At 40.7% G+C, this 23,171-nt stretch overlaps 2 protein-coding genes and 1 long non-coding RNA gene across 5 annotated transcripts in view; 2 read left to right on the plus strand and 1 right to left on the minus strand.

Moving 5' to 3' along the window:
* The window catches only part of LOC120955849 (uncharacterized), a 271,175-nt gene that overhangs the window by 145,349 nt on the left and 102,655 nt on the right, over positions 1-23,171 (plus strand). The gene's annotated exons all lie outside the window — the stretch shown is intronic.
* Positions 589-1,938, plus strand: LOC125906718 (uncharacterized protein K02A2.6-like). Its single transcript, XM_049606863.1, has one exon. It carries the CDS (start codon positions 589-591, stop codon positions 1,936-1,938), a length of 1,350 nt encoding a protein of 449 aa, XP_049462820.1.
* LOC120958450 (uncharacterized) lies at positions 14,568-16,998 on the minus strand. Of its 3 annotated transcripts, XR_005752045.2 has the most exons (4): positions 16,359-16,982; positions 16,127-16,256; positions 15,957-16,057; positions 14,568-15,899 (listed from the first exon to the last, which is right to left on the minus strand). It is a non-coding gene; the product is annotated as an uncharacterized LOC120958450 (long non-coding RNA). The 3 variants fall into 3 exon arrangements; XR_005752046.2 differs by having other exon boundaries at positions 15,962-16,256; positions 16,359-16,998; XR_005752044.2 differs by having other exon boundaries at positions 14,569-15,899; positions 15,957-16,256; positions 16,359-16,992.

The following is a 23,171-nucleotide window of genomic DNA, read 5'->3' on the forward strand; positions in this document are numbered from 1 at the left end:
ACGAGGGTAATGTTTATACCGTAAAAAAAGATGTTAAACAGCAACAGGGGTCCCAGCACAGGCAACGAAGCAAGCAACAGTTAAAGTTTTACCGATCATGCTGGTCATGCGGAGGACAGCATTTACAACGTGATTGTACTAGAAAGCGTATTGTGTGCAACGTGTGTGGTAAACAAGGGCACATAGGTAAAAATTGCTTTCACCGAAGAAAACCGTTTGGATTCCGTCGAAGGAATGATAGTGCAGATCTACGTGTGGTTCGAGTAAATGCTATGAGCGTATGTGGTCGGCGGAAGTTCGTGCCTGTAAAACTGTTTGGTATGGATGTGAGGTTACAATTAGATACAGCTTCGGATATTACGGTTATAGATCGTCAGTTATGGAAAAGAATTGGGAGTCCATGTTTAAGGCCAGTGACAATAAGAGCCAAAACAGCATCTGGTGCTAGGTTGCAGCTAAACGGAGAATTTAGAGCACAAGTTGGGATTAAAGAAAAAAAGTCTAGTAGCAACAATACGAGTGGCTGATGCGAATTTACGATTGCTTGGTACAGATTTAATCGATCGTTTTAATCTGTGGTCTGTACCGATGGATAGATTTAGCTATTATATTTCGGAAAATCAAGAGAGGCCAGCGGAAAGTGTAATGAAGATAGAGCAAATTAAAGAGCAATTTCCGACAGTTTTTCGCAACACATTGGGATTATGTACTAAGGCAAATATAAAGCTGAAGTTAAGAGAAGGTGTTGCACCTATTTTCCGTCCCAAGCGGCCTGTAGCTCATGCCATGGAGAGTGCCGTAGATGATGAGTTGAATAGATTAGAAAAACTTGGAGTTATAACACCTACAAACTTTTCTGAATGGGCGGCTCCCATAGTAGTAGTAAGGAAAGCAAATGGGCAAATTAGAATATGTGGCGATTATTCAACAGGGTTGAATTCATCTTTATGTGCTCATGAATACCCGCTTCCATTGCCCGATGACATATTCGCAAAGCTATCAGGATGCCACATATTTAGCAAGATAGATTTATCTGATGCGTTCCTTCAAGTTCAGATAGACGAAGATTACCGACATATTCTTACAATCAATACGCATCGTGGCCTATACTACTATAATCGCCTCCCACCAGGCATAAAGGTTGCTCCAGCAGCTTTTCAGCAACTGATCGACACAATGCTAGCTGGAACTAAGAGAGTGTGTGGGTATATGGATGATTTAATCATCGGAGGCGCAACCGAAGCAGAACATGATAGGCATTTAAAGGATGTGTTAAAGCGAATCGAGGTATATGGATTTACCATCAGAAACGAAAAATGCGAATTTAAAACGAATGAAATAAGATACCTGGGGCATGTAATCGATAGTCAAGGTTTAAGACCAGATCCAAATAAGATTGCAGCGATAAGAAATTTACCGGAGCCTACAAACCTCACTGAGATTAGATCGTTTCTGGGAGCCATAAATTATAATGGAAAATTCGTGCCGAATATGCGACAGCTCCGATTTCGCTTGGATGAATTATTAAAGCACGGAGAACGTTTCCAGTGGGATCATAAATGTAAAGAAGCGTTTGATCAGTTTAAGAAGATACTTTCATCAAATTTGCTCCTCGCGCACTATAATCCTAATGAAAAGATAGTGGTATCAGCTGATGCATCCTCAGTTGGGTTAGGAGCTACATTGAGCCATAGGTATGCGGATGGTAGTATGAAAGTGGTTCAGCACGCTTCGAGAGCGTTAACAGAGGCAGAGAAACGATATAGCCAAATTGACCGTGAAGGGTTGGCAATAGTTTATGCAGTAACAAAATTCCACAGAATGTTATATGGACGGCATTTTTACTGCAAACGGATCATCGACCGCTATTGCAAATTTTTGGCTCTAAGAAAGGCATACCGATTTATACAGCAAATAGATTGCAAAGATTTGCATTAACTCTGCAATTATACGATTTTGAGATCGAATACGTAAGAACTGAGCAGTTTGGCAACGCGGATATATTATCCAGATTGATAAAATACCGTTCGCAACTAGAGGATGATTATGTTATCGCCAGTATAGAGATGGAAAGAGATGTAAAGGCTATGGCGATAGAGGCTATGAGTAATTTTCCTATAAGCTTCAGGGAAATAGAAAGGCATACATCGGCAGACGCGATGCTACGTAAAGTGCGACATTATATACAAGATGGTTGGCCAACAAGCGTGTCTTACGGTAATGAGCTAGCATGTCTTAATAGCAGAAAGGATGATTTAACGCTTATTGATGGTTGTATTCTTTTCGGGGAGAGAGTGGTGATACCACAAAGATTGCGAGAGCGTTGTTTGAAGCAATTGCACCAGGGTCATCCAGGTATGCAAAGAATGAAGTCAGTTGCACGAAGTTATATATATTGGCCATTTTTGGATAGAGATATAATGGAGTATGTCAGAACATGTTCATCGTGTGCAACTGCCGCAAAATCACCACCACATGAATCTCCACAGGCTTGGGGTAAAACTAACACTCCATGGGAGCGCATACACGTAGATTATGCAGGACCCATTGATGGGGAATATTTTCTGATTGTAGTTGATGCACACTCTAAGTGGCCGGAAATATTCAAGACACCAAGTATTACATCAACAGCTACGATAACTATGTTTATGTTCTTTAACACGTAAATAAACAGTTCGAACACCAGGATAAAAAGTACTTAAAACACTATATTACAATAACGATGTACAACGCATTAAAACTTTACATACAAAAAAACTATACGCCCGCTAGTCCCTAATGCTCGCGCTCGCACCTCTTATCGCGGATGGCCTGCAGTGAAGTGTATGTCAACGGTCACCCCGAGATCGTCGTCCCGACCTCGGTCCTCGGAAGGATCGCGATGGCTGCGCCCTTTAGCTGCACGTGGTTGTTGACAGCTCTAGCGTCTGAAAACCGTCGCACGTAGCGAGCGGCCCAGAGCACAATGTTGCGCAACTTTGATTCCGTCCACAACATCTCCCCCTGTTAATATAGCTGGTACTGGTCCAACCAACGTGAGGGTCTTATATTTCTAGAAGACCTACGTGGTACTTGTACCAGCTGTTCTTCTTCCTTGTGGTCATCTAGTTCATCTGTTGGAGACTCTTCAGGTGATGTAGGTGAACAGGAAGTGTAGACTGAACCCGAATTGGACGATGACGATGGCGAGGACGCAGACGATGTGATAGCAGACTCAGGCGGTATTGTAGACGATGGTGGAGTCGACGATGACGATGGTGACAAACAACTCGGTGATGGAAGAGACGTTGTTGGAGCCAATGATAACGATAACGGTGGCGCCTGAACAGGTGATGGAGTGCACTGATCGTCAAGCAACGGCTCGTGCATTACATTCCATGAATCCAGAAATACATCCAGAGCTAAGGGTTTCGAAGAGCGGCTCTGCTGATGACGATTTCCGTTACGCCTACGCATTTGATTTACATGCCTTCGAAGTGTACGTTGATCACCGGTTAAAACTTCATACATAACGTTGCCACGTCTTCCGGTTATGACTGCTGGCTCCCATTTCCAAACGTTTCTGCTGTATGTCTTGACGTACACTAACTCTCCGCAGGACAACTCTCTCACCTTCTCAGGTACACTGTGTTTAAATGGATTTAAGGTAGGACGAAGCAGATCCAAAGTTGTTCGCATTTTACGACCTAACATGAGCTCAGCTGGTGATTTCTTTTCTTCTGTGGACGGATTTGGAGTCGATCGATAGGTTTGTAAAAATATGTCCAATGCCTCCGGAAGTGATGTATCTTCTGCACTAATCTTTTTCATCGATCTTTTGAACGTGTCTACAAACCTCTTAGCCTGGCCATTTGACTGAGGATGAAATGGTGCTGTTCTCAGATGTTCTATGCCATTGTGAGCGCAAAAATCAGCAAAAATCTCGCTAGTAAACTGCGTGCCATTGTCACTTACAAGCGTGACTGGATTTCCAAAACGTAAAAATATTCCTCGTAGAATTGCTATAGTCGCCGATGCCGTAATGCTTGATGTTTTTACAATCTCTGGCCATTTTGAGTATGCATCCACGACAATTAAAAAATAGTCCCCTTCCAGAGGGCCAGCGTAATCGATATGCACACGCTGCCATGGTGATGAAGGTTTAGGCCAAGGAATAGGAGTTGAATGAGCAGGTGACTTTGAAACAGCTTGACACCTCTCACAAGAGGCTACGCATTCGCTTATGTCTTTATCGATGGATGGCCAATATACGTAGCTACGAGCTAACGCTTTCATTCTTTGAATGCCAGGATGGCCACGATGGAACTGTCGGAGGCATCGTTCCTGAAGGCTGTTTGGAATTATGACTCTCTCGCCAAATAGTAGACACTCATCCACTGCTGATAACGCTTCCCTTCTTGCATAAAAACTTGCTAATTCTCCTGTATAAATAGTATTATGTGGCCAACCGTTTTGTGTAAAATGTAGTACCTTTGATAAAACTGAATCTTTTCCCGTTTGTTTGGCTACTTCCGTAAAATTGATTGGTAGGGATGAGATGTTGCTGATGACTACTGATCCTTCTCTAGCTCCAAATTGGCGATTATGTAGTCTTCATCTGGCTTGCTGTGCTCGCTTATCAATCTTGATAGGATGTCGGCATTTCCAAATTTCTCCGTGGTTACATATTCGATTTCAAAATCGTACATTAAAAGCGTAAGGGCAAAACGCTGTAACCTGTTTGCAGTGTAAACAGGAATGCCTTTCTTGTTTCCAAATATTCTTAGAAGAGGCCTGTGATCTGTCTGAAGACGGAAATGCCGACCAAATATCATCTTATGAAATTTGGTCACTGCGAAAATAATAGCTAGCCCTTCCCGGTCGATTTGACTGTATCTTTGCTCGGCTTTTGTAAGAGATCGTGATGCATGTTGTACAACCTTCATACTGCCATCAGAAAATTTGTGACTTAGAGTTGCTCCCAGACCAACGGAAGACGCATCAGCTGATACCACTATCTCAAGTCGCGGATCATAGTGGGTTAATAATAGGTTTGAAGACAATACTGACTTGAATTTTTCAAAAACTTTCTGGCATTCTGCAGTCCACGCAAATTCTCTCCCTTCTTTTAGTAGTGCATCCAATGGGTACCGCATATTTCGTAGATTTGGAATAAAGCGCCCATAATAATTGATTGCTCCGAGGAATGACCTTACTTCACTGACATCTGATGGTGCTGGCAAATTGGTTATAGCTTTAACTTTTTCCGGATCTGGTCTGATGCCATGATTATCGATTATGTGCCCTAGATACCGTATTTGCTTCTCATTAAAAAAACATTTTTCTACGCGAATTGTGAAACCATAATCTTGAATTCTAGCGAGCGTTTCATTTAAAATATCATCATGTTCTTTCTGATTCCTACCTCCGATAATGATATCATCCATGTAACTGGAAACTCCCCGCAATCCAATGAGCATTTTGTCCATCAACTGTTGAAAAGCCGCAGGAGCTACCTTGATGCCCGGTGGTAGTCGGTTGTAGGAGTAAAGCCCTTTATGCGTGTTGATGGTTAGAAACTTCCGACTCTGCTCAGCAATTTCGACCTGAAGGAAAGCATCCGATAAATCTATTTGTGTAAAATGAGTGCAATTACCTAGCCTGGCGAAAATATCTGCTGGTAGTGGAAGCGGGTACTCCTGGGGGTGCAAGGCTCCATTGAGACCGGTCGAGTAATCTCCGCAGATCCTTATCTGACCGTTTGCTTTCCGCACGACGACAATTGGTGCGGCCCAGTCAGAGAAATCGACCGGTGTGATGACTCCTAGCTTCTCCAGCCGGTCCAGTTCCTTTTCGACTGCATCCAGCATAGCGTACGCAACTGGACGTTTAGGGCAGAAAACTGGACGACACTTTTCTTTCAGCTGCAGAGTAACGTTTCCCTTTGTACATAGGCCCATGCCCTCTCCAAACAGCTTGGGATAACGTAGTCGTAGCTCCTTATTCGTTGATGATTGAATGGCGTTGCATATCTGGTCAACAGGCACTGACCATAAGGAAAAAGCTTCGATTAGGTCGGTTCCCAACAGCTTTAAGTCCGCTTGCGAAACATAAACCGTCTCGACACGCTGCTCTTCTTTGATGGTGATGTTGGCACTGAATTCGCCGATTATAGGCAACACTGCTCCCGATGCTGTTTTGGCATCGACTGTTGGCGGGGAAAGGGGGGGTGCTCCGATTAGTTTCCAGGTATTTTTGCCAATGACTGATATGTCAGAAGCGGTGTCGAGCTGTAGCCGGAGGTGAATGCCATTGATGCTGAGAGGTACATACTTCCTTCTCTCCTGAACGCTGTGCACATTGACTGAGACCGTTCTAGTATTTGCTTGCTGACGATTGAAATTCGCTTGGTTATAGTTCCGACGATAATTGTTGTACGTTTTGCAAAATCCTTCTTTGTGGCCTATTCTTCCACAATCGGTACATTTGTGAGTACGGTACGTACAGTCTCGAGACCAGTGTAGTCCTCCACATAGCCAACACGATCTGCTAGGGGGTTTCGAATCGTATGGCCTCTCAGGCAGGTTGCTTCGATAATGCTGGAACTGTGTTTCCTTATGCTTCACTGCATATACTTGTTCGGTGTTCTCTCTTTCGATCATTGCGCTGTCGTGTCTTAAGTTGATAATGCGTTGACATTCGGTTGTAATATGCTCCAGGGTGGTTTCAGGACGTTCCTCGATCCGCGCTAACAGTCTTTGACGAATTTCCACATCCTTATCATCTTTCAACCCGCAAACAAATACAAGGCATTTAAGCTGTTCCTCCGTCAACTTGCCTAGCTCAAAGTTGACTACACCCCGGTTGACGCGACATGCGTACGCTAGATAATCTTCCGTCTTCCCCTTCACCGTATTTAAGCATTTGAACCGTCGATGTAACAGGGACTCCTTAGTTCCGAACAAATCTGTCAGCTTTGCGACCGTCTCTGGTAATGAAAAATCTCGTGAGAACTTTGGCAAGATGAAATTTACATACCGGTCATGTTCAAGAGTTCCTAGCTTGCGCATGAGAAGGCGCACTTTTGCTTCGTCGCTCAACCGGGCAGCATCTCTTTCGAACAGGTCCTCATAGCGGTTGTACCATGCAGCAAATGTCGTTCCAGCCTCAGCATCGTATTTAAATTCTTTAATGTGGCTGCACAACGAATCCAAGATTTGTTCCGGTGATGTGGATGAACTTTGGCCTGACCCTTGCGGCTGCATTAACTGCGCCAAAATGTTCTGCTGCTGCGCCATTTGCTGCTGCATTAATTTCAAGATCTGCATCATCGACGAACTATCCATCGACCCCGATGGCGGCGTTTGCAATGGAGGTTGCTGCACTGATGGTTCTCCAGAACCATTTTGTAGCTGGTGCGTCGGTTGCACATTAAAACCCGCACTAGAGCGCCTTTCTTCATCACCACTGGTATTCATTTTATAAATTATTTGCAGAGAGAGAAAAAAAAAGAATTGTCCTTGACAGAAAAAAAAAACCGAACTGTACACGAACTTTTCAATCAAGCTACTGAGCTTAGCTATCCTACTACACACGTTCTGATGATCCTTTTAATATACTTTTTTTTTTCTTCTACACTCACTGAATAGGATTTTTTTTTTAAATTATTAAACAATTTCACTGCACTGCGCGTTTTTTCAGTTAGAGAAGGAGCAGCTTTTTTTTTTTAACAACGCAGGTTCTACACACTGATGAGGAAAATATTTCTCGTCGCCACTTTTATGTTCTTTAACACGTAAATAAACAGTTCGAACACCAGGATAAAAAGTACTTAAAACATTATATTACAATAACGATGTACAACGCATTAAAACTTTACATACAAAAAAACTATACGCCCGCTAGTCCCTAATGCTCGCGCTCGCACCTCTTATCGCGGATGGCCTGCAGTGAAGTGTATGTCAACGGTCACCCCGAGATCGTCGTCCCGACCTCGGTCCTCGGAAGGATCGCGATGGCTGCGCCCTTTAGCTGCACGTGGTTGTTGACAGCTCTAGCGTCTGAAAACCGTCGCACGTAGCGAGCGGCCCAGAGCACAATGTTGCGCAACTTTGATTCCGTCCACAACACTATGTTGAGAGGATTATTCGCCCGGTTTGGCATGGCGGTGACTTTAGTAACAGATAATGGTACGCAATTTACCAGCGAAGCATTCAGTGATTTTTGTTTGAAAAATGGTGTGCATCATATGAGAACAGCGCCGTTCCACCCTCAGTCAAACGGCCAGGCCGAGCGTTTTGTGGATTCGTTTAAAAGGGCATTGCGGAAGATAAGAATTGGTGGCATGGCGTTACAAGAGGCAATCGACATATTCCTGCAAACGTATAGAACAACTCCAAATCCTCAGGTAGAGCAGAACAAATCACCCGCAGAGCTCATGTTTGGAAGACATATTAGAACCTGTTTTGAGTTACTGCGGCCGCCACCAAGACTAGAGAACCAAGCCACATACAACAGCACGAGATTATTCAAACAAAGCGATCTAGTATTTATTAAAGAGTATAGCCGAAACAATTGGAAATGGATACCTGCGGTTATAGTTAGAAAGATTGGCCACGTAATGTATCTGGTGCAAACAAATGATCGGCGTACTAGGAGGTGTCATATGAACCAGATAAGACAACGATTTTATGAAAGCACTGAAAACAGGTCATTAGCTAGCATTCCTCTAAGTGTTTTGTTGGAATCGTGGAATTTACCGTTACCGCCGCAAACCACGATCAATCCTAGCGAGACAGAGACACCCGTTGCATGTACGTCTATACCTCAGACTCCTTCGACGTGCATGTTACAGCCAGAAAGCGCGTCACAGCCAACAATAGCATCATCAAGGTCGACGCAGCATACCCCTTGTCATCGCGAAGCCCAACTGCCACTTGCACCTTGTCGCTCTTCTAGAAATAGAACGGTACCACGAAGGTTTGCACCCTATCGTATGAACTAAAAGGGGGAGATGTTGTGACGAGTAGAAAACGCCCTTAGGCACTCAGGAGCTGCGTGCCTCGGAACGTGAGTGTGTTCGGGTTTAGTCAGGGATTGTGAGGACACTCTCGGATAAGCAGTCAAGCTAGTAGGAACACGATTAGGAAGTAAGCGGAATAAAAAGTATCCTGTTCACTGTATGAGTAAACGCGTGTTGTTTTAACGTTTTATATTACGAACCACCCGAAAAACGTAACATTTAGCAACCAGGTTGACGCCTTTCTTCGCAGTTGCTATGCAGACGGGCTCATCTAGCATTTACAGGTTTTTGAATAATTCTTTTCGATTCACCATATGATCTGAAGCTCCACTATCCAGATACCACCGTTGCAATTTTTCATTCAACGTCGACTCTGATCCTGTCACAAACGATACAGATGTCGTAGCAGCATTTGCCTTCATAGGTTTTCTTTTCTCAAAAAAATGTTCTGCATGCTCTTCAAGATGTTCGTTTTTCGGACAGTCAGCTCTCTTGTGCCCGAATCCACCACAGCTGAAGCACTTCAGACGAAATTTTCCTCTGGTCTTTCCAGCAAAAGTAACTTCTTCTGAATTTTAAATGCTCGAACTTCTTCCTCTCCGTTTCGATTCGACATCCAAATACTTGCTTTTCACAAATTCCAAGGTCAGTTTCTCTGATACTGCTTCCATCGCTGTGTTCACAGAATCGTATGAAACCGGCATGGTCAGCATTAGGTGACACACAATGTCCTCCTCGTCTATTTTCGCACCGGTCGTCTTGAGCTCCCAAATCTGTTTATCGAAACAAAGGAAGAGAGATGCCAGACTTGAAGATTCGTCATGCTTCATCTCCAGAAGTTTTCGCTTAAGCATGAACCGGTTGGTCAAGCTCTTCCGTTCGAAAACTTCATTCAGTCCATCCCAAATTTCCTTCGGACTCCTCTTGTCCTTTATGTATTCCAGGCAAGGTCTGTTGAGATATCAGGTCACATATTAGCCCGTTTGACAGCTACCATCTTGGGCACCGATTTTGACGGCAAGAATACCTCTTGTACATGTATTGGTGTCTTGTTTACGTTTCGATTGTTCAAAAATTCTCAGGAATCTGTTTTGGCGGTTTATTACCATTTCATCACACTTTTGTTCATGCATTGCATAAACAATCCGCAGCTTTGGATACTTCTCTGCCGAAAAGCGATTTTTATCCATTCTTCCTATTCAGGAATCTTTTTTTCATCATGCCGATCTCGTGTTCCGTGTTTTGTTGTAGCAACAATCGTTGCAAAGTGAAACAAATGGGAACAAATACGGCATTTCATAAATTTCCGAAAGAAACTGTGTTGCGCAGTGTCTGGATGAAATTTTGCAATCGTGGTGAGGATTGGGAACCTACTAATTGTTCTGTTATTTGCTCTTCTCATTTTCAGCCAGAGGATTACCAGCTGCATCATGCTCCCTTAATGAAAAATGGACAATTGCGGAAGCTCAACTGTGGCGGTAAGTAAATGAATATTTATATTGTTATTATAGTAGTGTTTAGCAATATTACATAAATTACATCCCGTGTACTATTTAAACATAAACTTCATTTCATCTGTAATACGAAATCAGGATTGCCGAAAATATTTAAATGTCGTCAGTGGCGGATCTAACGGTAAGCGGACTAGGCGGTCGCCTGGGGCCCCGTAGATCGCAAGTCTATAGTACGCCGTATGGACATAGTACTAGCGACAAGGGCCCCTGGAAGGATGGACGTTTGGGGCCCCGAGGTTGGCGAATGATTCCCCCCCCCCACCCCGCCAGAATTTGTCTTAGCCTGTGACTGATGATCGTAGGGCCCCCTCGACGGCATTTCAAGTTTACTATTCAATCTCCCAACAGCAAGTTCAGTGCCAGTACAAACCCCCCTTCCCCATCATTTAGCATTTCCAGGGGGCCTCAGCTCGTCTTACCGCCTAGGGCCCCTGATACCCTTAATTCGCCACTGAGTGTCGTGCAGTAAAGTTTCTCAAGGAAATTTAAGCGGGAAACAGATCAAAATGATAATTTAATAGTGAGCGAAGTTGTGGATAAAGAGCGATTTTAGTGTCCCCTTGGTTTCCCAGGATCCGTTTAGTTCGCACAGTGCATATTTTTTCTTAACTAGCACCAATTACTCAGCTCGCTGGCTGGCTGGCTGGCAGCACCGAAGTCATGTTTCTATGACCGAATGCATCGTGTGTGTCATGCAGATGCATCTGGATGTAACGTGTTGATGCTGTTGTGTTGAGCGAACGAGCAAGCACAAGTAACGGTAACTAAGGACACGTAACGACAGATACACATAGTTTATCCTTTTTATAACAGTTCCACACGCAGAGAAACGCGGGAAGTTTTTTTATTCAGAAGGAACGCGTGAAGTTTTTAATTTAAATTTTTAAATTAATTTTGTGTCGTTACTAAAGTAAAGAGATGGGATACACAAGATTTTGTTGAGAGGTTTTGAGATTTTTTTTCTGTAAAGGCGGCAAGTGATTTGATTCACATTCAAACGGTCCTTCTTCTTTTTTGGCACAACAATCGCTGTCGGTCTAGTGAGCTTGGCTTTCAGTGACTTATTGTTAACATAGCAGGATAGTCAATCCTACGTATGGAGGCACGGTCCATTCGGGGCATGAACCCATGACGGGCATTCAAACTTTCCTATCATAGTATAATTACTATCGCTTAAGTTTACGCGGATCGACCCACACCTGCTGAGTCGGAGCCATTCGTAAGCAACTCGGAATCATTGGGGACAACCAGGAAGGTACAAGTAGGTTCAGTAGGTGTAGCGGTAGGTGTAAGGAAACATAAGCCCGTTGGCATAAATGATTGATGAAGTGATGAAGTTAATGAAGTGAGTTTGGATGTCCGTCATGGGTTCAAGCCCCAAATGGATCGTACCGCCATACGTAGGACTGACTGTCCTGCTAGGGAGGAAAATCAATTAGTCACTGAAAGCCAAGTCCACAAGTGTTATAGGCAGGCCTTGACCGACAACGGTTGTTGAGCCAAAAGAAGAGAAGAAGAGAGATTCTGGTCCATTCGAACGCATTGCACCCACGGATTGGATTGGGTGGAAAACGATTCCGGTACGCACGTACCTGCTCCGGGTCGTGTCATTAAATTAATCGCATGATCTATCTGAGCGAATGTGAAATGTGAGGTTCTGCCTTACTATTTGAAATTTGGATGATTATTAATTATGTGTTTTGTACATTGTGACTCTTTTTAAAAGCTATTCCATCAATATTACAAACTTCAAACGACGCAAATAATAATGATGAGAATAATGAACAGCTTATGATTGAGGAACGCCGACGTGTGCTTTACAATAATAATGAAAACGAATGTAAAAGCTGTGACCAGAAAGACAAAACCATCAAACAGCTAGAGCTACAAATATGTACTCTTACAGCTCGATTGGATGAAGCAAAAAAATTAAAAGATGCTAACTTGATTCTGAAGCAGCATCTGGATTCCGCTGTAAAAGAAAATACAGCTCTCAAGAAACAAAACACGTGCCTGGAAAACGATCTTAAACTCGTAAAAAGTACAAGCATACAAAAAGAAGATTTTGTTCCTGAAATGAAAAAGGTGCTAGGAGATACATTAACTAGCAATCAAATCGATTTAATAACGAAGAGAAAGAAGCGAGTCAGATGGACAAAGGAAGAAATAAGCAAGGCTTTCACAGTAAGGTACTTTTCCAAACGAGCGTATGGATATCTCGGAAATGATATGAAAATTCCAATGCCAGCGCCGTCAACGTTGGAAAAATATTCCCAAAGAATCAATCTTAAACAAGGCATTTTAGATGATATCATTGATTTAATCGCGACCGTAACAAAAACGTTTACCAAAAGAGACAAGGAATGTGTTTTAAGCTTCGATGAGATGAAGGTAGAAAGCGTTATGGAATATGATCCGGCTGCAGATGAAATATTGGGACCTCACAATTACATGCAAGTGGTAATCGCTAGAGGATTATTCAAGAACTGGAAGCAGCCAATATACATAGGATTTGATCAAAGTATGACAAAAGACATAATTATAAGTATCATAAACAGACTGAGCGAGATTAATATAAATGTTGTTGCAATAGTAAGTGATAATTGCCCAGCAAATACGAGCTGTTGGAAAGAACTGGGAGCAGATTATAATAACCCATTCTTTCCGCATCCCGTCACAAAAAATAATGTGTACGTTGTTCCTGATGTGCCGCATTTGCTGAAATTAACGAGAAACTGGCTAGTGGACCATGGATTTAAGTATAAAGAAAAAAATATTATAATTGAACCACTCAAAAAAAATTCTTGAAGGTAGAATGGCTGCAGAAATTACACCCATATTTAAAATAAATACTGGACACATAAGAATGACCAGTCAAGAAAAACAAAATGTTCGGAAAGCAGCGCAACTTCTATCGCGTACAGTGGCAATTTCATTACGGAGATACGATGACACTACAGAAGCAAGTGATTTGGCAGATTTTATAGAAAAAATTGATTTATGGTTCAGTGTCTCAAACTCGTATTCACCATTTGCAAAAGAAGACTACAAAAAATCATATAATGGTAATGAAATGCAGCGAAAGGCCCTCAACGATATGCGCGAGTTAATGGAGAATTCCATTGCGTTGGGAAAATCTTCGTTACAAACATTTCAAAAATCTGTGATTATGCAAACAACTGCTCTACAAATGCTGTTTGACGACATGAAGGAAAAGCATAAAAACGCAGTCAAATTCATATCAACATATAAGGCAAGTAGTTATTCATTGTATAAAACAGCAAATGTTGGACCAAGTTTATTGTCCATCGTGCAATGCTGTATAGTTATTTTAAATGTTTAAAATAATCAATTCTATCTTCGTATTATAATTTTCTTTAACAGCTTAACCAAGATGTACTAGAGAACTTCTTCTCGCAAGTAAGACAAAAAGGAGGTGTGAATGATCACCCATCGCCGTTGAGCTGTCTTTACCGTATTAGAATAATAATTCTTGGAAAATCCCCAACCATATTACGGAATCAAACTCATACCGGACAACAAAACAACCAAGAACCGGATGAATATTTGACGACAGTGGAACCTAACGTTGAAGAAAGTAATTTAAATGAAGAGCCGGAGGAATATATAGCTGCAACGGTGTTTTCAGGAGCCGAAATAGTACCGAACTTCCCAGACATGCAACGCATGGAAAAAGCTAACGGATTAATAAGCTCAGAAGATAGTGATATTATCAGTACGGCGAGCAGTAATCCTTTAACAATGACAGAACAAGAAGAAGACGGATTGCAATACATTATGGGTTACCTCGCAAAAAAATTTAAAGAAAAGTATCCCAGCTTAAACCTAGGAATACAAACATTTAAAATCTTCAATGAGCATAGCTATTGCCAACCACCAACATTTGTGGACCATTTGTCGCTGGGTGGACTACACAAACCCAGTGAAGAGTTTATGAACATTGGAAAGAAAATGGAAAAAATATTCCAAAAATTACACAAGAATGGTAAATTTAATAAGAAAACATTAATCGTACGGAGATTGGCGGTTAATATACAGAAACAAGTTGAATTACCCTCAGAGATAGTTAAATCATTCGCAAAACAGAGAGTGATAGTTCGCATGCGATATTTGAACATGAAAGCCTGCTTTGAAGCTAATGGCACAACTAGCCGCAAAAGAAAATCGCAACAGCAGGATCCAAAAGGAATTAAAAAGATGAGAAGGATAGTAAACTAAACGCACTATACCACCAAATTATCTGCAAATGGGGTAAGATCCGACACCTCCTTGAAGGTTAATATAGGCTCTCTTACTCAACTCCTATCCTGCGACGTCCATTTCGTGCAGTGGTAACATGTATCATCGTATATCCAAGCTTGGGTACACGGGCCCAGTCCCAACCCCTTGGGCGGATGATGGTACATGGCCAACCAGGAGGGGGGCAGGCATTCCAGGCAACTGGAATGTCTTAACGTCAGACCAATCTAATGACGCTAAATCTGTCGAACAGGTGTATAGAAAAGAATATCCTACAAGTATCCGAAAATATATGTCCTTCTCATCTAACGAAAATAATGAGGAAAGCCCACTGAAACTAGCATACGAAAAACGATTTAAAATGAACCTAATGATGAGTGATGGATAACCAGAAGCCTCAACCGTGACGGAGCAACTTATCCCGGATGGCAGCCAGCTTCTTTTTGTCTTCTTTTTTCTTTTTTTTCTTTTTCTTTTCTTTTCTTTTCTTTTCTTTTTCTTTTCTTTTCTTACTATTTCTTTTCTAGATATCAGCGTGGAGGAATTCTTAGGATCAAGATGGGCCATCACACAAGCGACTAAAGGAAGATAAAAGGTACGCGGAGTGTTTTAGTGCGGTCGCATTGATCGTAAGCTAATCTGTAATACAGATGGGTTACGATCAATGAATCCCACACTACCCACGACATGGACGGTTGGTATGGAAGTCGTGGGTGCCTTTTGAAGGTTTCACTCCGCGATAACAAAAAAAAAAAAAAAAAAGACGAGAGCAACGATGAAGCTAAAAACTAATAACAATTAACCTTAAATTTCTCAACATATAAAAACTGTGCGACCAGTTTTTCTACATGTTAAATATTATTCAATTAATCTATATACGTTCTTTAGTAACGCGTACATGTGCTTAAGCGTAGAATACATGAACTGTGATGTAGAATTTCCTTTTAAATGTTTTAAAAGATGATTAAATTGTTGATAGCGATACCGTTTCCCTCACTAACTGTAGCTGTTCTATTTTTGCATTAAGTCGCACGAATAATGTTTATAAAATATGTTTGGTTCAGCTTGTAAGAGTAGTGTAATTCGCTTATACAGCCCTTTATCAGGATTGAGTAGTTCGGACCCTAAAAGACAAAATAAATTTAGTAAAATGAATACATTCGTAAAACCAAATATCATACGGTACGTCGAAAACATCACTTCCGGAATTGTATATAACGCTAGCTCAAAAACTAAATCACGTTGGTTCTGTAATGTTTCTCTGGATCTGGATGGATGAAATCTGGAAGCGCCAAATAATAGAATCATAACAAGTGATTTTGCTTCCGCCGTGTGTACGAGAATCATATACCACCATCCGACACGGAAACCACAACCAAATGGCTACATATAATTAGGACGGGTGACCAAACTCACTGTTGGCGCGTTTATTCAATTTCATCGAATTGGGTTTGATATATACGGTCTAGCCTAGGAGGCACCTAAAATGTAGTATGAGATAATGTTTATATTATTATAGAATAACATATCACAAGGAACTGAGTTTATCAAATATCATATCACATATGACCACGTATCTTTACCACTTTCCAGATGATGAAATGAGCAACGAACATTAGATTGTAATAGTACAGACATTGCGCGATGAATAATTTATGTGATCACAAATCACTGCACAATGATTTTATCTTAAATTTATGGAAAATGTTAACTTAATTTCCTTCTTGTTGTTTCGCATCATTCAGATCGTAAACATTGGAAACTAGCGTCGCACACATACAATCACATCCCTTGTACATACACGCGGTAATCCAGACGTCACTTTTCTTAGCTGATTCTTCTTCAGCTTAGCTGTGAAAACGGGGTTAATATGTGACCTGGTATTTCAACAGACCTTGATTCCAGGTGACTATCGGCGACAGCTCCGATCAGGACCGAACGACACTTGTTGTCCTGTTTCTTTCGAAACGCCTTCTGCTCCTCCTCCTTCTTTACAGCCGCTGTATCCTCATGCACGATTTCCCAGAAGTCTTCCTTCTCCGCTTCCTTCTCGACACAGTGCGCGATTTCCAACTGTTCCAGGAACGCCAATATCCTGAACTTCCAATTATTGAAACCCGTTCCGTCGAAAGGCTTGATCTTGAGGAATTTCTCTTCGTCTCCCATCGTGATGATTTTCTCGAATGGCTTAAAGAATCTTCTAGACTTGAATTGGGTTATCCTGGGTTATTCTGGGCCCATAACCTATTAACAGAGCTAAAACACCTTTACCGTTTGATGGTTGAAAGAGGAATGAACATTTTATTAACTACATTCTGTTAACACTATTTCATAGAATACTACGATCAATTGTACACCAGTATCTCATAGTATACTTAAATCAATTGTAAACTTCAACAAATCAGTGGAGCTTCCTAGCTTGGAGGAGAGCTTTCTCATTCCCTCTGTACTGTTGTATGGTTTCGCATTGAAGTTATGTGTTGTGGGCAGCCGTGCCGACCCCTAGACTTGCCGTGGCAGTTGCGCTGCCACCGGTCAACGTCCAGGAGGACGACAGTGTACACGCACACTGTCGCACACACTAAGCAGCGCAAGGCTTAGTGTGTGTCGAGCGCCGAGCAGAGTGTGTTAGCGAGCCGATCGAGGAGGAGCTCTCGGCAGGGGCGCTCGGTGCGGCTGGTGCGCGGCCACCGCACTTGTATCATTTTAAAATGTGTTCTGTATTGTGTGTTTTATTTATTATGTACGTTCTAAGTGTTTTAAATAAAAATATAAGCAGTTCACAACATTATGCATCGCTAGAACTAGAACGGCGATACGATTGTTTAAATACTAAACTCCAATGGAAACCACCAACACTGAAGCAAGTGAGATTTGAGTAATGGTCGTTGGTGTTGATACCCACGTATCTGACCCACGTATTTGCTTCGGAAAGTTAGAAGGCTATATAGGTGATGATAAGATGAAACTTGTCGAAACACATTGCAAGGAAAGGGCAGCAATATCCCAAGCGCCACAGATTAAGCTTAAACGACTGGAAAATTGAATATCCATAGAAGAAAAATAAAAGCTCCACAGCTTCATTGGTTTGATCAATAGATGGCGTATTAAAACTGATTATTATATTGCTATCCTTTTCTTGCAATGTGTTTCGACAAGTTTCATCTTATCATGACCTATATAGCCTTCTAACTTTCCGAGCAAAAATCTATATGAATGGTCGTGTGGTCAGATACGTGGGTATCAACAACAACGACCATTACTCAAATCTCACTTGCTTCAGTGCTGGTGGTTTCCATTGGAGTTTAGTATTTAAACAATTGTATCGCCGTTCTAGTTCTAGCGATGCATAACTTCAATGCGAAACCATACAACAGTACAGAGGAAATGAGAAAGCTCTCCTCCAAGCGATGAAGCTCAACTGGTTGGGGTATCCCACCAACAGATGGCGCCACCAGCTTTTCTGCTATTTTTAGAATGCATGAGTCGTTTGCCGTCTGCTAAACGAAGTCTTTCTATATTCCGTTTAGGTAGAGAACTTGAGTCGTTTAGAAGCCGTTTAGTGGTCGTTTAGTGGATTTGTGGCACTTGGGATAACGATTAGTTGTAATACGCCATCTATTGAGCAAATCAATCAAGCTATGGAGCATTCGTTTTTTTTTTTCTATAGATATTTGACTTTCCAGTCGTTTAAGCAGAATCTGTGGCGCTTGGGGAGCCTTACTTTTACCAAAATGTTAGTATGTGTTACATACAATTGTTTACTAGTGTTGCAAACATTTGTATTATTCAAAACAATTTAAAGTTATCTTTTTTTCAAAAAGATTTTGAAATGAGTTAAGTTCGTCGAACGCACGAATTGTCACATTCGTCCGGTGTGACCGTTCAAATATACATAGAGCGAAAACGTCTCGCGCGACAAAAATAGCTCAATTTTGCCAACAAAGCTACTCGTCTCTCGCGACATTTCTGCTTCATCGGAAATAATCGAATTACATTGGAGCGCCGTTTATCCGGGTACCTTTTATCCGGCTTTCCGTTTATCCGTGCTGTTGAGAAATGACAGCTCAATACAAAGGTGACATTGCGTTATGAGGAGGATATTCGAAAAAGCGGTTATAAGAGCACATTGCCATAACAAAAAACACTATAATTCATGGCAAATTTCAAATATTCTCATTGGAAACATGAAGTTAATGAAAACTGGGTAATTTTTATCAGAAAATAAGAAAATTTTCCACTGTATCAAGTTTGTTTACGAGCGAGATTAATACCAAACGCAAAAAATATATGTGAACACATTTTATTTTAATTCTAATTTGTGTGTGTTTGAAATATAAAACAAGTTGGTTGACTGAGTCAAATGAGCTACTTTGATCTACGTGGTGTGAAATTTTGAGCTATTTTTTTATCACGCGCGACGTTGTCGCTCTATGTCTATTTGAACGGTGTAGAAGTCTCAGGCTGGAAATAGACGAATCGAGATCGTCGCGGTACCGCGAAAATCGCGTATGACTTGAGCTGTCAATTCTGTTATAAAATCTGACAGACAGGCGAGATAATTGCGGTTCGTGTATGAAACCATCCGAGGTCTGGTGACGATTGAATGTGCCAAAAAGAAATAATGTTTATCAATTTTCGAATCAAATTGGTTAATTCACATAGTTTATGCAAAATAAAATACAAAACTCTTTTCCCTACACGTTTTTTCAAACGAATTCACCAGAAAAAGTGAAAACAATCGGTTCGCGCTACCGTGAAAATCTCAGGAATACCGAAGTTGGGTATCTCTGCGAAACAGCAGGCGCGATCGGAGGCGCGGAAGATTTGAGAGCCCAACTGTTCTACAACTGTTATAAACAAGGCGCGAATTTCGCGGTACCGCAACGATCTCGGTTCGTCTATTTCCAGCCTCACCGTCCAAATAGACATAGAGCGACAACGTCGCGCGTGACGAAAAATATCTCAAAATTTTACTCGGTGTAGATCAAAGTAGCTCATTTGACTCAGTCAACCAACTTGTTTTTTATTTGAAAACACACAAAAATTGGTTAAAATGTGTTCAAATCTATTTTTTTGCGTTTGGCATTAGTCTGGCTTGTAAAAAAACTAGATAATTCGATTATTTAGGATGAAGCAAAATTGTCGCGCGCGACGAGTAGCTCTGTTTGCAAAATTGAGCTACTTTTTTTCGCGCGCGACGTTGTCGCTGTATGTCTATTTGGACGGTCACGAGTAAGATAGTTCACGTGTTCGAGGAACTTTGCTCATTTCCAATTTTATGAATGAAAATCAGGCAGTTCGTGGTGCTCGCGCACTCTGCAAGTGTGAATGGCACACGAACTTTGTCAGCTACGCGTTGAAACCAAAAATATTTATTTTTTTATCTACTTTTTACTGTTTCAGGTAACGAAACTGTTTTTTTCACCTGTAAACAATTGTATACAGTCATTATCCGATATACGCTATCGTAGGGGACCGATAGCAATAGCGTATCTCGAGTATTCGCGTATAGCGGATTTGTATGGAAAAATAGTTTACACTACCAGTTCGAGGGTTGAAAAATATCGCCACAGAGTTTTGCATTAAAGTTTTTTGTTGTAAAACAGGTATCTTTTGCACAAATTTAATGCAAATTGCAAAAACATTAAGGAAACTCAAAAAGAGCGTAAAATATTTCAAAGCATTAAAATATTTGTAAAAAACACATGGAGCTGTCAAATTTAGAGCAATCGCGTACTGCGAATTCGCGTATATCGAGTATCGCGTACTGCGGATAATTGCTGTATTCGGCCGGTCTGATGGTACAGTCCAAAGTGGGTATAGGGACTAGGTGGGCTTATAGGTTTGGCGGGAAGGCCATATTGGACGAACGAATGACAGGAGGGGATTCGATTGTGATACGTAGTTTTTCACCTACACTACGACACATCAACCAAAACAGCCATTGGAATCCACACGCATACAGTCTTTCCCCGAGTTACGCGAATAATGCGTTCCGGAGACATTCGCGTAACTCGGATTTTCGCGTAAGTCGAATATCACATGTTACAGCAAAAATATACTTTATTTATCATAATTTTTGATTGAATTTAGTTCATTTATGTAATTTAATACTTATTTGATGCAATTGGTGCAGAAAATTTGGTTATTTATCATTTGATCATTTGATTTGATCATTTGAAAATAATTTGGTAATTATTTTTCATTTGACAATTGATGGAGAAAATTGTACTGATTTGACATCTGAACTGTCAAAAATAAAAATTCGCGTAACTCGAATTCGCGTAACTCGAGTGTCGCGTAACTCGGGGAAAGACTGTACATCAACAAATGATCGAATCCCCTCCTGTCATTTCGTTTTCATTTTTCTACAGCACGGCTGTCAAATTGTTCGGGATAAGCCCACCTGTATAATGAACCCACTTTGGTACAGTCGTCAACTCATACGACTTAACAACATGCCCGTCAACCCCAAGTGACATTTGCTCGAAATTGTTTTTCCATATCTGCTCGATTAGTACTAGATACACCTGAAATTATTGATTTGTGTCTAATCAAGTGTGTTGAAAACGCCAAGATTTATTATGTTCGTAAATTAGACTTTCTTCTATCGATGGACGATGCCGTCGAGCTCATTTTTCATTCATAGCTATGGTTTTTTATGAAAAACAAAAACTAATTTTGTGCGACGTTATTTAATCAAAAACCGATATTATTTAAGTATAAAATGGCTACATGACCAATAATAACGATAGGAAACATCATTTCCGAGCGAATCTAGAAGAAAGCAACAAAAAAGCCACATCACTGTTTATTTTAAAAGACTAAAAATAAGTCACTAAAAGCCATGTTCACTTTTCTAGTTGTTGTTGACGGTTGTTGTGCCAAAAAAAAGGGAAAAAAATGTATTTAACGCATATATATTTTTTTCATAGGCCACAAGTCATTTAAACCGTCAAATTCTTGAGTGCGTCGAGATTTCGTTCCTATTTTGTTATATAGTAGAACGTCGATTATTCGGGCAGCTCGGGACCTTACTGATACCGGTTATTCGATTTCCACGAATAATGATCCAAAAAATGTCAGATTAATATAAAAATTATAAACTTTACCTAGTTTACTGAGAATTCACCTTAAACCAATCGATTAATCACTGCTAGAATATTTTTGAATCATAAATAATAGATTTAACAATTGTTTTTTTTATCAAAAATGAAGTTAAAAAATATCACTAGCCTCTAGAACAGGGGTCTCCAAACTTTTCAGTTCGCGGGCCGCATTGCTTCACAATCAACCTTGTTGAGGGCCATTTTGACGCTACCTTTAGAATGAGTGGAAGTTCAAATCTCGTTTTAATAAGAAAATACTATTGAAATAGGGTAACTGTACCAGTTTTCGGCAGTGTACCTATTTTCGGCAGGGTAGCTAAAAACGTGAAATTCTGCACAAATGCGGTAAAAATTTTCAAAAAATACAATTTTGCAGTGAAAGTGTACTTATTTGATATTCACATACGAAATTTCACACCATTTCATTACGTATTTTCCAAAATATCAAATAAATTGTGCTTTTTTCGGCAGCTTTGCTGTCAGCCAATCGTTCGGCAGGTGTTGTGATTAAGAGAATCAGCACAGTAAAACAATGAAAAAGTGGTGTATATTAAAGATTTTATGCTTATTTAATTTATTCTAACTTGTTCGGAATTTTAAAATCACGATAAACAGGTTATTTTTCACTTTAAATGCTGCCGAAAATAGGTACACAGTAAATGTTCATTTTTGACAGCTCAATGTTGTGGGCTTCTGCCGAAACTCGGAACAATAACACACTTTGAATTTGGCTGAATATTCCTTTTAAAATTGATCAAAACACTACAATGCGTATGTCGACACATAATATGACCTTTCTTGTACCTTATATCACCAATTTTACGACAAAAAAATGCACTAACTTAAGAGAAAAATAAATATTTGTAAGCCAGTTCGCACCGTACGCTATAACCATCAAACTGTCAATGGCTGCTCTGTTTAAACATCGCATCAAAATGGCTGTCAAAACGGGCCAAAATAAGCAACATAAAATTAATAATTAACGTGCTTTTTAACAACAATCTTAGGAAAGTAAGAGTGTTAAATTGCTTTAAACATTTTTTTGTACATATTCACATTGATACAAACATTTTCTGACCCGTATTCGCGCTGCCGAAAATAGGAACACAGCCTGCCGAAAATAGGAACAAACTGCCGAAAATAGGAGCAAAATCAATGTTTGCATTTTCACGAATATTTATGAAAAAGGGATTTGAACCGGCAAATAAAAAATATTGTAACATACTATGAAAGTTTATCAACCAGAATAACAACACTTTCAAGAAAAATAATGAAAAATATTGA

The sequence above is a fragment of the Anopheles coluzzii genome, chromosome X, assembly GCF_943734685.1.
Source record: "Anopheles coluzzii chromosome X, AcolN3, whole genome shotgun sequence".
Classification (NCBI taxonomy): Eukaryota; Metazoa; Arthropoda; class Insecta; order Diptera; family Culicidae; genus Anopheles; species Anopheles coluzzii.